Genomic DNA, 17,410 nt, shown 5'->3' with positions numbered 1-17,410 from the left:
TGCTAACTGTTCCAGGTGCTCATTGGAAGTTTCTGAAGAGGGGTCAAATCTGAAATTACCAACAGAAGCTGCTTCACCTGAAATGGAGCGAGATGGAGAAATTCTGCAAATAGAATTGTGAATTCATATGAACAAGACCACGTGTTCAGTTGCCAGTCAGCTGCTCTTCGGTATATTTGCTCTTCTTGCACATGGATCAGTGTACAAAAACAGGGGAAGTCTCTAAAGAAGTCTGAATTTTGAAACACCCATTTTTCAAATTAATTTAAGTTTCAGTGCAACATTTGTGCAAGTCAGGCTAAAAAACAATCGCAAGTTTATCAGCTGAGATGCACAAATTCAAGACTTACATGACTTTGTCTCGTGACTGCACAAACCTGAAGCCTTGAAATAAAACGAGCTGAAACTACTCGAAAATGGTAATGCAGTGGCATTTTTCTTAACAGAGGTTTTTTAGCACAAATTTGATCATTCTTCAACTGTTATTACCAAACTTGACAGAGATCTCTAACTCAAACTGCAGAATTTGGTGTCGGTTTCTGCAACATGAAAGCATGCGTATTTTTTTCTACTTTCTTTCCTTCTTTCCTTCTTCCAAACAGAAGGTAACCATTTCTAACTTATTACAGAAGGACTTAACAAATAATTCTGCAAAGATTAATTTAAAAAATTAATGAAGATTTAGACAATTTATTATGGCTCATTATTTAACGTGAATAAACACTGTTTAAATGCTAAAGTAATATACATCTACACATTTTATAGTATTTCTGCCTTTCATTTTAAAAATATGTAAAACAATCTTTCTACTTTATTTTCCAGAATCTTCTGATTTAGGTTTTGGGGTTTTTTTTTCCCCCTATTATTAGCCACTAACCAATTTGTAAGTTATTTACAAGTAAGCTCAAAAAATTCAGCTAGAATTGACTGCTAAATTACAGAAAATGCATTCTATTTGATTCTGTATTAAAAGGAAATTGGATATCAGAAGACTGAAATGGCAGTGCCAGCCAGAAGGGTATTTAGAGACAAAACGCAGAAGACTGTCTTGAGAGGAAAGATGTAAACAAAAATGAGTGACTGTAATAATGTGGATCACTTCAGAAATGGACAAGAGGTACTAGGGATCAGAAATGAATTATTATGCTCTAAAATGATCCAATAAAAATCGAACCATAGTGCAGTAATCAGAAAGTGTATTGGAAAAAGAGAAAGGTTATAAAAAGAAAAAGGAGCTTCCAAGAACTGCAGGTTATTAGCTACTATAGAGAAATCTGTACTCCGGAGATTATATTCCTGGCAAAATATGTACACAACCAAACACAGTTAATTTGCTGTTCTAAAGGAAGTGAACTATAAAAATTAAAAAGCTAGAATGGAGACAGATTCACAGGCTAGAAGAAAAATAATCAATGCAATCACTGATCGGACTGTTGGGATAAACACTGAACTGACTGAACATACAGCCAGGCAGGCTCGAGGAAGAATGACTCGATTATAATCTTCCCCGCGAGCAAAGACAACAAGATAGTTGTAGGCACATCGAACACATGACAACAAAGCATTTGGGCAGTGCCCCTTGTTAGAGAGATGAACTGCGCTTCTAAATGTGAGTTCTTACAGCCACTGGAAGAAACACTGCAGTTCTGTTCCCTTCGGCACCGCAGCACTGGCAGACCACAGCAGTGGCGCCCAGCTTCGTGTGCTAAACAGCACTTAATGCTGGCTCCTGCTAGCCCTGACACTTGCACAGAATGGGAGGGAAGGTCTTCCTCTATTGAAGCAATCAGGAAGCACTGGAGCAACCCTGATCTCATTAATTTCTGAGGTGGGGGTGAGTCGAGCCAAAGGTTTTTGATAACGGCACTAACCTATTTCTTAATACTTTGATGCTAAACTAGAACAGGGAAGAAGTGGGATGCAAGGGCTTCCCCAAGCACATATAATCTCTCATATCTTTATATCAAAGCAGGCAGATTTCGGAGGGCTGAAGCATCCGTTAGTCCACTGGCAGAGAAACAACAACAAAATGCTGCAGGGACTTGGCAGAACACCAACAGCCAATCCCAAATGCACTTAACCACATATGGTGAACATACAGTTTCCAGTGGAGGGAGGCACCTTCAGAGCAGCCTCTTGCTCCTCCTTTCCATTGCCAGAAAAGAATGACTCTTCAGGATTTTTCAGTTTTTAGGACTTTTTAGTCATATCTAGGGTACTGAGGCAAGAATGTTCCTTGAGAGTTAGGATAGCATACTAGAGCATGAAGAGGACTAAATTGCTGCACCATTCCCTACAGGAAAATCTATATTGCAAATATATGTGTAGGCATAGCTTTTTATTCACAGTTGAACTAATTTGAATGAGCTGCTACAAATATATACATCACCTTACTTATCAAGATATGGCCTCTGCTAAATCTTTTATAATCATATCAGGAGGGCAACTATTCCTGGGAACTGGATATAGATTCTTTATCTCAACCTCTCAACAGTAATTCCTCCAACTACTTCCTCACTGTCACCTTTCTCACAGAAGGAAACCGTGTGACATTCTGGAAAGCTTTTTGAACTTCACAGTAAGCGTTCCACCCTTACCTGGGATGAGCAGCACAACCCAAACCAGTACCCTTTTCTGGTAAAGGGACAAGAGAGTGCAATCCATTGCCGCCCCCTTGACGCAGTGGTGCTGCAGACAGTAAGATCTGGTTCATGGAGACAAGCAGCTAAAAAAACCTCTGAAGACATCACTAACTAGTGAAGGAGTTTGAGAATCTGCAACAGTAGCTGATACTTCAGCACATTCTGCTTCTGATATTTTTGTGGAAATCAGAAAGTGCAAGCATCCATAATTTGTTTTGTCATAAGTATAAAGTAAATTAAAAGCTTCCAGTGCTCAGCTATAAATACTGCACCACTCATAAGATCTCGTTAACTACTACAGATCCACTACCAGTAAGCAGAAGTGCTGTATGATCCCAATATCACAAGTTCAAGAAGATTCAAATCACATAAGCCTCAAGTAAATTACATCAGCTACTTTCTGACTGCGCAACTGAATTTATCTGTTTATATCAAATGCACAGAGAGGCATAAATTCAAAGCATGCACTATGATTTCCCCATTTCAGCAAACAGTGAAACACTTGCTCAGAATGAGCTTAACATGATTGGGCAATGACAGAATGTTTACTGTCTTGAAAGCATTGTTTGGGGAAGAATTAATCAAGTATGCTGTTCTCAAACCAGAAAGGCCTATTGAAATTGCAATTAGACAAAACAATGAGAGGGGAACACTTAGGTCTAAACAAAACTCACCCATGGCGGTGGTACAAAGCGCAAATATTACTTTTTGCTTTATGTTTACTCAAGAATAACTGCAGGCAGGGAGGGAAAGTCATATTGTGCAAGCAGCTTAAGAGCTACATTGAAAGCTGTAAGTAATATCCTTTCCATTAAGTGTTTTACTGTACTGTCTATAGACAACCTGGAGAGTATCTGTGGCAAAAAGACCCCTTTTCACTCATCATCTTTTAACAAGACAAAGGCACTGCTTCAGAGTATAGGAGGGAGCCACCTCATTCTCTCATAAATGCTGAGCAACCCTCTGGCTGAATTATAGCTAGGTGGAATGATAACATGGTGAAGATCCTACGGGCAACCGTACCACAGAGCAAGGAAACACCGTCTTCAATATTTGGTTCATTAAGGAAATAGCTTTACCCACTTCAAAAAGAAATATACCTTCTATGCTTCTTTGGCCATGGTGTTTGAATAATAAAAAATGTAGCAATATTTTGCAAAAGATAAGAATAAATCACCGCAAAATATTTCAAGTCCATTTACAAATGTGAATTATTCTTTTCAGCTCCAAAACAAGTGGCATGCTTATTACATTGATGTAAACAAGCCCAGAGCAACATTCAGTAATGCTCATTATAATGACTGGATTCAAATGCCAAAAGAAAATTAGCAGTTAATCAATAACATTCAACTGCTCCACAAATATACCCCTAAAACGAGACAACATCAGCTGCATGAAACCAGAATAATACTCTGCAGTATCTGTAACCAACACTAAAACTATATGGAATCTTCAGAGAAAGAAAAACAGGGATAAAGTCTAATAGCTGGAGTCACAGAAATTCATAATCATCAATATTCATGTGCTCAAAAAATGCAAAACATCCTTATCATTTAAGAGAAAATTTAACAGATGCAAATATTTTTCTTTCCCTCTTTAAACATAACTTTTGTTAAAATATTGATTCTTTTTTCCAATTTTTGATCTAGCACAACACGCTGCCTTGCTTGCTTTCCTAATGGTGCCAGAGAAGGAATAATTGTATGATGTATAAAACTGACGAGATGTGGGGATAGAAGTGCTGTGAACCATAATAAACAGCTTAGGAATACACCAAACATTGTTTTTCCTACATTCTTTTGGTAGCTTAAGCTGCCTTTAGCAAGGTTTCTGATGAATAGCATCGAGCAACCCTGACCCGATGTCCTAAGCCATTCTCACTTGCAGTCATTTTCTCCAGCATACAGGACCTTTCAGCAAATTTGGTGTCACAGTACAAAGGAACCTCAGGGTTGCTGACCTTCCACAGCTGCTGTTCCAGATACACACAAAGGTATGTACCTACTTTATACCACTTGGTATCTGCTGCCCAAGGGGCTGGCTGCTCCTCGGAACAGCCAACATGTCTCACGTGGAGTAACTTGCTATCAGGTGTGGACACGTGCTGCTCAATTCAAAGTCAGCACTGTGAAGAACTATATAAAATCTACATTGCAAATCATTACGAGTAGAAACTTAAGATAAAGAAACAACATTGGCAACATAATTACTCATCAGAATATGTGACTCTAATTAAAATATTACTGAAAAACATCTGTTAGGGAGAGGAAGCAGCCTGCAGGAATTATTCAGTGCTCCTAGGCCCGTATTCTAGAAGAGCTAATTATTCAGATTCTCTTATGCTCCTGTTACAAAATAAGAAATTGAGGAATAGAGCCAGTTACGATTAAAGAAAACAAAATTAATATCTAAGATACTGCATTTCATTTCATACAAGCTGTACATAAAAGCAAGTTGAAAAGAGCTGCATTCAGATCTGTATTACTCTGCACAAAGCAACTGTAATTTTATATGCTACTTCCCATTCTCATCTTATTCTCTGTTGCAAAAAGATGAACTAGTCAAGTACGTTTGGGTGAGCTTCCATTTTTAGAAGACTATAGAGGTCACAACCATGGAAGGCAGCCACTTTTTCCATTTTCTATGTTTCTTCTCAATGGTCTCACCAAAGCTATTTCCTGCTATCAATAATTCCTGTGTGTAAGATGAGGATATGCTAATATTTAGTTCTGAATAATGCAGATTTGTGCTGATCTGATTTATCATGCTCCTCAACAGGAAATGAACTACTAACGAATTTGAAAATGGAAGATAAGACTTCCGTGTGTAATACACAATGAACTACATGGGTGAAAAACAGGGAAAAAAGGCTGAAGAGAAAGGATGAACAATCTTTTCTAATCCACAGTAGGACAGAATAATAAATTCTTTGGAGATCTCATACTATTGAGAAGAAATTATATTTAGATTAAACTTTGCTAAACCCTTAAAGGATGATTTGTCAGTATTCTCCATTCACTACTAATTTTGTACTCATTTGGTCGTCCACTTTTATCAAATTGTTACACAGTTTGAAATTTCTGAAAAGCATCTTGCTGGGGGGAAGAAGCTCTCAGGTATCTCTGTATTGAAAATCATGTTGGCTGAGAGAGCAAGGAAGTAAATATGAGTAATAGCATCTTTTTGATCTAGCAGCCTTAATAATCTCCAGGTTCCAACTGTAAGGAACATTTGCATGCCAAGACATATAAGCAAGAATTGCATATAATTCAAAATAAGTACATGAAAGTATCAGCACTAAACTAAAATAAATATTTTATTCCAAAGGAAATCTGTATCAAATGACTGCAGGTTGTTTCTGCAAAACAGCTTTCTGATCTTCAAATACATTTTAAATTTTAACCAAAGAAGATGAGAAATAAAACATTACAAATTTAATAATAAAACAACATAAATAAAATATAGGGACAGACGTGTCTATTGTTTAGCATTGAACAGTTCCTAGTTCAGAGCTGTCCTCATGTAGAATTCACAGTAAACATTCCAAAAGAGGATTTTGTTCAGGGGTCCCCTGTTCTCACCAAGGTTGCTGGAATGAAAGGCTGGATAACCCTCATTGCAGCGCTCTGACAAAAGGCAGGGGCTGTATGCTGATCTCATCTCTCTGCTTACCTCCATGGCTGCCTAAATAACAGTGCCCAAGAACTGCAGAAGCATCGCGACATCACCTCGCATTGCAAAATGTTTGTGCAAATACTTCTACCGCGTGCTCATTTCCATCTGAGAAAGTCAAAAGGATTTAAAACAAAAAAAAAAAAAGCAGCAATAATTTGTATTGCTACAGGCTCCTTAAGCCACATCCACTATCCTTTCTGCATAACACACAGGGGGAAAGTCAAGAGATTGTTTTTGAGCTTTATAGCCAAGTTACTCACTTCTGGGATAAAAATTAGACCTGACTGCTCTCCTCAAGATTCCCTCCCCCCTGCTTTGAGTTACCAATGAAAGAAAACAAAACAGCAATGCTAAAAATATTACACAATCTTGAGTAAATACACAGCTACATTTCACTGTGCTGTGGGCAAAGGTTATTTGAGTTAGGGAATACATGAAATCTCTGTTATGTTCTAAATATTATTATTTTTAATGTAAAATAATACTTCTTAATGTTTGCCTTTAATGTTCACAGCGCTTACAGGACAAACATGGGAAAGGGAATATTTCAGCAACAAAGATTGTAACTTAGCATATGAAAAATGTTAAAACAACAGTTAGACAGGTGTAATATCCATGTCAGACAGCATAAGTAAGGAAATCATCCTTTTAAAGGGCAGAATTTTCCCCATAACATGGGAAACAATTATTCATCATTAGCAAAATTTCCATATATGAGAAATTTCATAAAGGGCTTTAATACCAAGGGAACAAATGCAGGAATGTCATGATATTATAACAGAGGTGATGCTACAGTGCTTACAGATGCATGTCTTTCTTATCCATAGCAGTTCAGATGACTTACATGCTTCCTTTGAGACAGGAACATTTCCAGAGGAACCTCTGTGAGGTCATCAAAAGCATCCTACACCATTAACAGCTCCAGCAGAGCAGTAACAATGTCAGTGTATACTCCAAAACTCCCACAAAAAGCATTGCTATGTTACTGCTGAGATTCATGCACTTCCTTTGACAAAGAGGAGAAATCTCTAAAACAACAGTAGAAGTAACTAACATAAATACTATTTAAACACTAAAAAAGTAAAAAAAAAACAACCAAACATGACAGATGCAAAATAAATCTTTTATTAAGGGAGGATTACTGGCCTGTTCCTGTCAAATATCCAAGAGTCTAATATATCAAATAACTGACAACCTACAGTAAACTCCAAAAATTCTAGCTATTTCACACTGGGGCTTTGTATTTATGTGTAAACCTTGTGGTTGCCTTGATCCATTAGGTGTCTGAAACCACCCAACAGTCAGTCATCCAAAAGGGAATTATAAAAACAATACCTGCTCTGAGAAGAGATATCCACGTGATTCTCTATGCAGGATTTTGTTTGTAGTAACAATGACTGCCTGTGCAATCCTTGCCACAATAAAAAACAATGTAAAGCACACTAGGAATGGAGAGGAAAGAATAAGTGACACACACAGAATGGTAGTTAGACCAATATTTACCTGTGCATTTTCAAGCTACATGCACATATTTGACCTCACTCCTCTACTTGCAAATTAGTAACTCAATTTCTTAATTGCACCATTGTAAACAAGAAGCGACAGGACAGCAGCTAATAGAAATACTTCAGACAGTCATTGTTACTACAAACAAAATCCTGCATGGAGAATCACATGGATATCTCTTCTCAGAGCAGGTATTGTTTTTATAATGTAGCTGTTGGTAATAATTTCCTGGTGAATTGAGAACGTGAGCTATCAACCAAATGACTGGCTTGTTTATAAAATAGCAGTAAATAACAGCAGCGTTAATCCAAATGCTCTCAATTGCTTGTATTAAAGCACAGGACTTTTACAAAGTGCTAAATTCAAATTTAATTTAAACAGGTGTGAATTCACAGTAGGTCTCTTGACACACACTATAAATTAGATCAGAGCCTTGTCCTTAGCTAAATCCTTCCCGGGGTTTGAATGGCTGCAGTGTTCACAAAGCTGCATTTCTCATACTGCATCAGCAATTTCAACATTTCTTTTACTAATTAAGCATCTTTGCCCCCTTAGCAAACACTGCGAAGATACTGAACCCAAAGTGCAAATTGCTGAGGTGATCTGCCCCAAAGTGACACATCCACCCAGCAATCAAAGTGACAAATCCTCAAGGATTTAGCCAAAGTCAGAAGCTCCATTAAATGGGCCACTGCTCTCAAGGTATAAAACAAACACTTAAGTGAATTACACAATATTAATCTTATATGTTTCTATGCCATTAAACTCAGCTTCGATGTTGCCCAATAAATACAGACTTATAAAGGAAAGCGTGTTTTATCCAGGTTAGAAGAGAGGAACTGAATTCTGGTCTCATCAGAATTGATTTGTATTGATACCAGTAAAGCTATGCTTGATTTATATTTTAAGTATGCATTTAAATGTTTGAAACTTAGTCCCAGGATGGAGCATTAGGGACCATCTGACACTATTGCTGGTTCACTGTCTGAACACGGGCAAAGACCTCATCTTCAGCGCTCTTTGTTTCTCACTTACTTTACTTCTCCTCATATATAGCTAATAATATTTTGTCTTCACAATTGGCTGTTTAAAATTATTGATATTATTAAAATTTATTACTCTAATTAGAATCTGATCCTGGATACCGCTGTTAAGAAAGAGGTTTCCCAATAATTTCTGTAGAAAAAATGGAAACAGATGAGTTTCTTTATTTCATTTTCTTCCTGATTTTTGGTTGACAAGTATGTTATTTAAAAAAACAAAACAAAACAAAAAAACACACAAAAACATCCTCTGGCCTCAAACACTCTGTAGCTATACCCCATGATAAATCTAGTGGTATTTCAGCTTGTAGTATGACCTTAATTTCTTGCTTGCAAATCTCAAAGAAGCTATTGTGAATTAAAGTCAAGTTGACACAAAATAAGGCAGTCAAAGGAACGGAACATGAATTTGGATCCAAGTGAAAGTCCTTTCACATGGCACGGGAATCCAGCATTATGCTGGTTCCCTCTACTTACTAAAGAAACGGTAACTACTTGCAAAAGAACATGTAAGTCCATTTCAGGAGTAAGCAAAACCAATTAGTCTTTAAAGGACTTTATAACTGCCTGAAAATCTGAAACAGGTTAACAAGTGCGTTATCATGGAGTTCCTTACTAATGTTCAGCTGAGATGTGGTAACAAAAACTAAGAGTTGGTGGGTGTGCACATAAGTCAAATGTGGCTTAGAAATGGATTACAGTGTGGCACGAATGAACTTGAGGTAAACCACACTGCTTCATGACTGCACGGGCAATCGGTAAGGGAAAACACAAGATCGGCATGAACGATTCAGTGGGGAAGAGTGCATGGATACAAAATGGACTTCAGTCCATTATCAGCGAACTGGCTGGAAAGGGATGTAGTTTCATGTCATTTGAGCAGTTTCAGATATATGATCAAAGACAACTCTTTTTGTAGATCAGGGTTTTATTCTTTCCCGCACTATATATTTTGTTCTAGAAAAATACATTTGAAAAAAAAATAAATAATGGAAAAGCAAGATGTGCCAGCTCAGTATTCTGGCAGACTAAATCACTGAACTCAATGTTCTGATATTCTGCAATGACAGATACTATTGTTCCAGTGAACTGAGGCTATAGCAGAGGGATTGGAATTAGATGATCATAAAGGTCCCTCTGAACCCAGACCACTCTGTGATTCTATACAGTCTTCTACAATGGAGTAAGTAACTATTTTTAATATTGTTCTTTTGTAGCATTTCTGTCCAAAATTTACATTTCCATACCACACAGTATTTTAGTGTTAAAATAGAGCTGTTTATACCATTCCAAGATAACCAATGATCCCCAAGAAATTGGTCGTTCATTACTTGCCATTAATATATATTTTGCTTAGCCTCAGGCAAAGCCTCAGGCAGTTTGTGCACTAATAGGCTATTATTAGTTGCCATTAGCGTTGACAACACTAATTTAAATGGGAATGTTGGTATTTCACACAATCTGTTCAATGCTTTCAAAACAACAGAGTATGTTTAAACAGGGATAATGATAGAGTTGGTGTGTCTATGAAGGAAAACATTCCTCAAATAAATTCTCAAATCTGGCTAGTTAGAATACATGATGAAGTATAGTGACATGAAAAAAAGTGCAGCCAAGAGAAAATTTACAACCTTCATTAGTTACTTGGAGTAAGAAGGCACTGTTAGCTATGTAAGCCAAAAACCAAAAAGTAGAATTTTTTGAGCCATTACCTACAATTTCCTAACGGTGTTAAATACTGATATGTTATGCTTATCTTCTTCCACTAGATTTGGGTTCCACTTTACCTCATGTAAATTTCTAAGGTTATTTCTGACCTTTTACACCAGAATACAGGTTCTCAGAGTAACAGGCAGTCAATGGAGTAGGCACATACCCAGAATACTGACAGAAAGGGTTTACCAGAGGTTCACTGAAAAAAAAATCAGGTCACTTTTACAGCTACTGAGATAGAGTTCTGAGTTACACCCACTCAACCAACTGCCCTCACAAAGATCAAGGGTTTGAAGTAAAAGGTTGTGCTTTGTCTGTTCACTTGTTCTTCAGAACACAATTGTTCTGTACCACTGAAAATATTTCCATCCAGAATGTTGTAAGTACAAACCCATCAACGTTCCATCCCTGGAATAAGAAAATCTTTCTTTGATAAACTCAAATAGATTAAAAAAAAAAAAAAGAAAAAAAGAAAAAAAGCTGAAGGCAGTAGTGCAAGACCAGAGTTTTTTTTTCTTATCTGGAATAATTTCTACTTATTCAGTCTTCAGGTTATGTCTGCACAATAATAGCAGCACAAAATATGCAAATGACCATTCAATTACCTTATTCTATTAGTTTTAGCACTCAAAGGATACCAGAATTTCAGTCAGTCCATGTTACCTCCTTTTACCCTTATCAGATTTGTGAATGAGCAGCTTGTCCCTTTTAAGTTAGTTTGCACTGAACAGCACTGCAGGTACAGATATATCATGTGTCAAGAAACCTCTCTAGAGCTTTGCACGGGTAGGACAAACTCAAGGAATAACTTAACAGAATAACATTTGTAGAAATATATTGGAGTTCTATGTAAAGCAAAGCATTTCCTGAAAACAGATTTACGTGAGTCTATTGCATTTGACTATTCTGCATTCTACAAAAAAGCTACTATGCATTTGCAGCAGAATTTTGCCCACAGATTAAAAAAAAACAACAACAACAACAACAAAAAAATCAACAGATCTTTTCAAAATACAGAGAGTAATAGCACTTAGTTTTCTCAAACAATGCAATAATGGTAAATTACTTCATTAATTTTACTCGTTTCAAATCGGCTGTACCCACCTGGCATTTGGACAACCGTTCTGCAGCCAGAATTTCTAAATCTATTTTTTTTACAGCACAGTATCACAGAAAAAAGAATTTCAAGAAACAAGAATTAATGGCTTGCAATGTACTCAACCATTTCCATACCACAGAAGTTTCTGGCTGGCATAAAGAAAGTCTGCTTCCATGGTAGCAATTGACAGGAACAAATGCAGCACTTGCAGCTCTTCAATAAAGCTTTTTGCACAAATAACTGCTTAAAAAGAGAAAGATTTGTCACGTGTTATTTCATTTACTAAGAGATTTACGAATGCCTGTGCTCTAAGAATGCTGAGAGTTACTGAGAGTCAGCCCAGATAGAAAACAGTTGCTCTCTGGGTCAGAACTCTTGACTATGAACCAACCTGTGTAGTACTTCACAATCACCTTCATCTTCAAATTTATCCACGTTAACTTTCAAGACTAATTATTCTTACAAATACTCAGCTCCCTAAGAAACACTGACACCCCGTCTGTCTACACTGTCTGAAGAAAGCTTAAGTTCATTTCAGCTTGTGGTCTCAATTTCTCTTCCAGCTTAATTTTGCACTTGCTTTCCTCTCTCAGTTTCCTACTTAAAATTTGTATTGAAGCATCTAAAACACGAATCAATTAATTGAATTAATTAGAAATTTGTTATTAAGCTTACAAACACTCAAATATTAAATCTATGTGCAGGACTACTCTGCTATATGCTACATCATGTAAGAAATGAGTTTAAATTGATTAAATTCATTCCTATTATAAATATAAAAAGGATATTCATGAGTGAATCCTTTTTCATATTACTATAGATCCACTAAAACATATCACTGTCAACACTGAAGTGTCATCTGCCACTTTCACTGGTTCCCTGATCTCTTATCAATTAAAAAAAAACAAACAACCAAACAAAACCACTTATTGACCACATTTAACTACTAATGTAGCTAGCATTTGGTTAACTACATTAGCTACAAGAAAATCATAGAGTATCCTGAGTTGCAAGGGACACACAAGGATCAACAAATCCAGCTCCTACATGTATCTGTTAAATGTGCAAACTGAGATATGAACTAAGCAGATTTTCATTAATTCTGATGCCTTGAGATAATCAGTGGAATTTTTTTCCCCATTACTCAATTAAATACACATTTTCCCTTTCTAAAACATAAAGTAAGCAAATAAGTAAAAGGATCCTGAAGGAGAATGAGTGCTTAAAACAAAGACCAAAGAACTACTAACCGAGAAATTCAACTTCCATGCACAGAATCCAGACCTGACAGAGACCAGCTTGGTCTGCTCTGCTGATAAAGGTACCTGTTCAGATATAGCCTAACTCTCAAGTCTTAAAGCTACACTCAAAAACCAGAAAATACAGGATGGATTGTACACAAAATGTGTGATGTAAATGTACACATAAAGATTTAAGAACCTAATTCATAGTTCACGAAATTAAAATGATGATCTTCCCAGTGCATAAAAATAGAGAATACAGGAGAGCAATTGTTCTCTAGAACTACACAGTCTCATTTGTTTTTTGCCTTATTTTTCATCTACACTATAAACACAATTTAAACATTTTATCTCGAATAAAGAGTAGATGATCTAGTAGAGATCTAAGGATGAAGGAGGAAAAAAGAAAGAGAGGACAATAAAGGAGAATAAGAAAGTTTCAATGAAATAATACTTCTATTCAGTATGTCAGATGTATTTCTTTATTACCATTCTCCCCATCAGACTTCCTCTCATGGTCAGTGTCAGTCAGGGACAATGCTGAGTTGGCCCGGCTTGACAGACAGGAGCTGTGTTCTGACTTCATCCCCCTCATCCACATCCTCAGGGCATGATCTGGTGATGCTCCACCTTCGGTTTCAGTATCCACGTCTGAGCCCACCTCTAGTGGGTAGCTGTGCTCTGATACACCATGTAAGTCTGTTTGGTAGCCAGAGCACAGAATATGGGGTGTCTCACAGAATTCCATGTCTGGGGGGTTGAGAAAAAAAAAAAAAGAAGTGTTTAGAAAAGAATTTGGAAGTTAAAAGCAACATACATTTGATGTTCTTCAAGAGAATCTGCTTTGAGAATTAATATTGTTAACACCATTAGAAAACTTTTTTGATCAATGACTTACTGCTATCCAATACAATTTTTTTAAAAGAGTGCTATTTTAAAGTATATAATACAGCACTGTTACAGTGCCTTTTTGTCTGACAGAAATATAAAACTTCAGTTTGCATACCTACGCACTAATAGTAACATATCAATTTACAACTGACCTGAGTTCATATCGAAGACTTAAAAATACAGATACTTTTATTTTTTTTGCCTGAAAGATAACAGTTCTAAAATTGATCTCACAAATCAGAACGATGGTTGTTTTTATCATAAGGACTACAAGTGAATTTGTAAATACAGAATTTACAAAACAACGTCGGAAATATTAGGTTAATCACACACACACACGAAAAAATAAAGACTACTTACCAATGACTTGCTCTTTGAGAGTGCTGTCCTTGCATATTCACACCAGTGGGTTTTGGTACTCCAGTGCTGGTGAACTACAGGAACCTCCTGGAAGAGCAGTGACTACTAGGACTGTACAAGTGCCATCTCATGACACCAAGTGATCAGAGATATTGGAGAGTTGTACAGTGCTCAATACTTCAGTTATTCTTATTGAACACTGCAACTGTAGAGCATCAGAAATCCAAGGAAAAACAGAATGTGGACAGGAACCATAATGTGAATATGCAGAGGAAACATTCTCGAAGAACTACAGGTAAGTAAGACACATTAGCAAATTATAGCTTTCCTTTGAGGTGGCCTCTGCATATTCTCACTTGTGAGAATCCAATTACAAACGCAACTCCCAGGGAGTCAGACAAGGAGTTCTAATTAAATAAGGATTACAGAACTGTACTCCCTAATTGAACATCAGACCTGGGATGCCATCTTCAGAGACTAAATACAATATCAAACATGCATACAGTATTCTTTCAATTTCTAGAAAAGAAACATTAGAGATGAGGGTCATTGAGAGAGACTGAGGACAAATATTCACTCCTACTGTCATCCTAACGAAAGCCTCAATTTGCTGAACTAATCCACTTACCAGCTGGTGAGAGGAATGGTTATTATTTTAAGCATTTCCTCAGAAGTAACAAAAAGCCCTGGTATTTTCTTGAAAGCATTGACCAAAATCTACAAACCAAATGCTAAGCTAAAATAGACAAGTGGCTCAATATTCAAGTCATCGATCTCTGTAAATCAAACCTCTTAGCCAACAAAACATTTCTGAAGTCTCTGTTGTGGCAACAGCTCATACAAGCTCAGGCAATGGCAACGTGTTTTCTAGAGAGCAGGAAAGTGGGCAGGGGCAGAAAACAGAATGAACTGTCCACAACCTCACTTGAGTCCTGGAAGATCAGTCAGGTTCCTTGGTGCTACTGCCCAGGCTGCCCCATCCCACAAGCACCGACTGAGCTCATGCTCCTCTCAAGCCCTAGGGCAACAAAACCAAGGCTTACATGGGGACCCTTTGGAGAGCTCTACCACCTCCCTGATCTCTCCTCACAGGCAGAGGACCTGATCTCAGGTCTGTATTTGTGAAACCGCAAAATGCATCAACTTCACTAGCTCTGCGCTCCAAGTCTCTCAGCTGACTTGAGGTGGACTCTGAGGTTTGATGGAGATGGCTAGGAGATACCAGGAAGCAGCTGCATAGTTTCTGCAGAAGAGGGAATAGCTGGCATTCACTTTATCTGTGTTTACAATGCAGTCTTCCTTCCTGTTGCCTGGAGTCTGTTTAAAATTGCCACTTGGCAGACTGGGTGGTTGCAAATGGAAGCTGATGCTGGACTTTGCACTGACTGCTGGTTCTTAAACCTATGCAGATACCTGCAAGAGGCCCTACTGGCCTTTCTGAAATAAACTCTCTGTATCCTATGGCTAGAATGGTAAACACAAAACATTCGACCTCCAAAAATCCTTGCTTTTCTGAGGCCTTTAAAGTTCCTTGGACACAGGAGACATACACGGAGGCCATCTCACAAGAAGTTATTGAAGATAAAATACAGCGTTGTTCATATAATGACTTATTTGTACCTCTCATTTTAAATATACACAACTAGTTTCACTTGGTTTAATTACCCAGCATTGACCAGATTTTCCTATGACGCAGTCTAGATACTGATGCTGGACACAAACATTGCAGCTGTATTACACTCAGCCTTTACTCTCCTTTTGACAATAGTAAATGAATAAAACTACCTTTATATAAAATACAGTTCCAAATGGTGCATGGTATCTCTTATTTTTTCTTGACAAAGTTCAAGAAAGGACTTGTACATAAACTAAATAAAAAGCCAACAATGGTACTAAATGACTAACCCATTGCCTACTATCAGTGAAATAAAGATGAAAGCACTAAACAGGCTGATACTATTCCACACTGAATAAGGCCTGTTCATTTAAATGGAGGCTGTGGACGCCACTATTTCACCAAACATTTCCCAGTAACAGTGAGGTGACTGAATGCTTCCTTGTAAAATAACTGATTTAAAGTTCTGCTTAAATGTACTGAGCTGCTATAAAATGTGACAAGAGCTCTAGTCCATACCCTGCCCTCATGCTGTGAAAGGAAGGCGAATGCTAAATCTTGCTGGCCAACAGTAGACAACTAGCAATGAGGAAGCTTGTGACAATTCTGACAATTATCACACGTCTTAACAGATGACATAAAAAGGAGGAGTACTGGCATTTCAAGAAATGTGCTATCAAAGAAAACTAAGATTTATCTGCTAAAACCATATAAAATCCAAGGAACGTATATTGGACAAATAAATTGGATAGCTGCATTAAAAAAGACTAGCAGTTCTGTAATGCTTCTCATCTACCCCGATGAGAGCATATTTCCAAAGGATGAGAGTTTATCGATTTACATCAAGAAAAAATTATGGAAATGACACTTATCACCTCATGAAACAAGAGTCAACAGACTTAATTACCAGTCTTAATATTCATCTAGATTTTGATCAAGGCTACAGAAATAACCTCTGCTAAGTCCGTCCCATAACACTTTCTGCAATTCTGTCAAAAACCAGTTTTACTTTCTTTTTTGAATTTAGACTTCTGTAAAATACTGCAGCAATGCAGTGATCTTAGATTATGCCTCTCTTTGTCAACTGAACAACAATTTCAAGAAGCATCTCCTTCCCTTTAAAGCCAGTATCTCCTTATTTTTAGCAACTAAGAAACTTTCCTGTAATAATAAATACTCTGGCAATTTCAGGAGCCGTGTCAGCTGATGTCAGCCCCCCGGGAGCTAAGATGCAGGCACTTCCCTCTGCGGATGTCCACCACAGGCAGACTGTCTGCCCCCAGCAGCCTGCAGCCCACAGCCTTTCCGTTTGCAATTGCATATGCCAAGGGCAAAATTCATCCCAGTAAATCTCACAAATGCTAATTAGATTACACATGTTTAAGAAGCATAGAATTTAACCTTCAGTCTAGAAGTTAATTCAAAACGTAGCAGCTAACAAATTCAATATTTCAGCTATTTTTTTCTCTGGCAGAGTAAAATAAATCGATTTTTTAATACTATAACTCACAGCCAACCAAATCCAAACTCAATATATTGCATGAATAGCCTATTCCTTAAGTATACAAACCTTTGTAGTATTTCAGCTCTCATGGGATGCATTTTCTGAAAAGCACTTAGCGTGC

At 37.3% G+C, this 17,410-nt stretch overlaps 1 protein-coding gene across 1 annotated transcript in view; it reads right to left on the bottom strand.

Moving 5' to 3' along the window:
* TENM1 (teneurin transmembrane protein 1) overlaps window positions 1-17,410 on the bottom strand; it is a 237,641-nt gene that overhangs the window by 186,645 nt on the left and 33,586 nt on the right. The window contains exon 3 of the mRNA XM_042876489.1: window positions 13,409-13,669. Within this exon, the coding sequence (XP_042732423.1) occupies window positions 13,409-13,669 (261 nt within the window). The remainder of the gene's footprint in view (window positions 1-13,408; window positions 13,670-17,410) is intronic.

The sequence above is a fragment of the Lagopus leucura genome, unplaced genomic scaffold, assembly GCF_019238085.1.
Source record: "Lagopus leucura isolate 7727_CA_CO unplaced genomic scaffold, USGS_WTPT01 Super-Scaffold_100016, whole genome shotgun sequence".
NCBI lineage: Eukaryota > Metazoa > Chordata > Aves > Galliformes > Phasianidae > Lagopus > Lagopus leucura.
The sequence above is the reverse complement of the archived record's forward strand: the minus strand, read 5'-3'. Positions and strand labels throughout refer to the sequence as shown.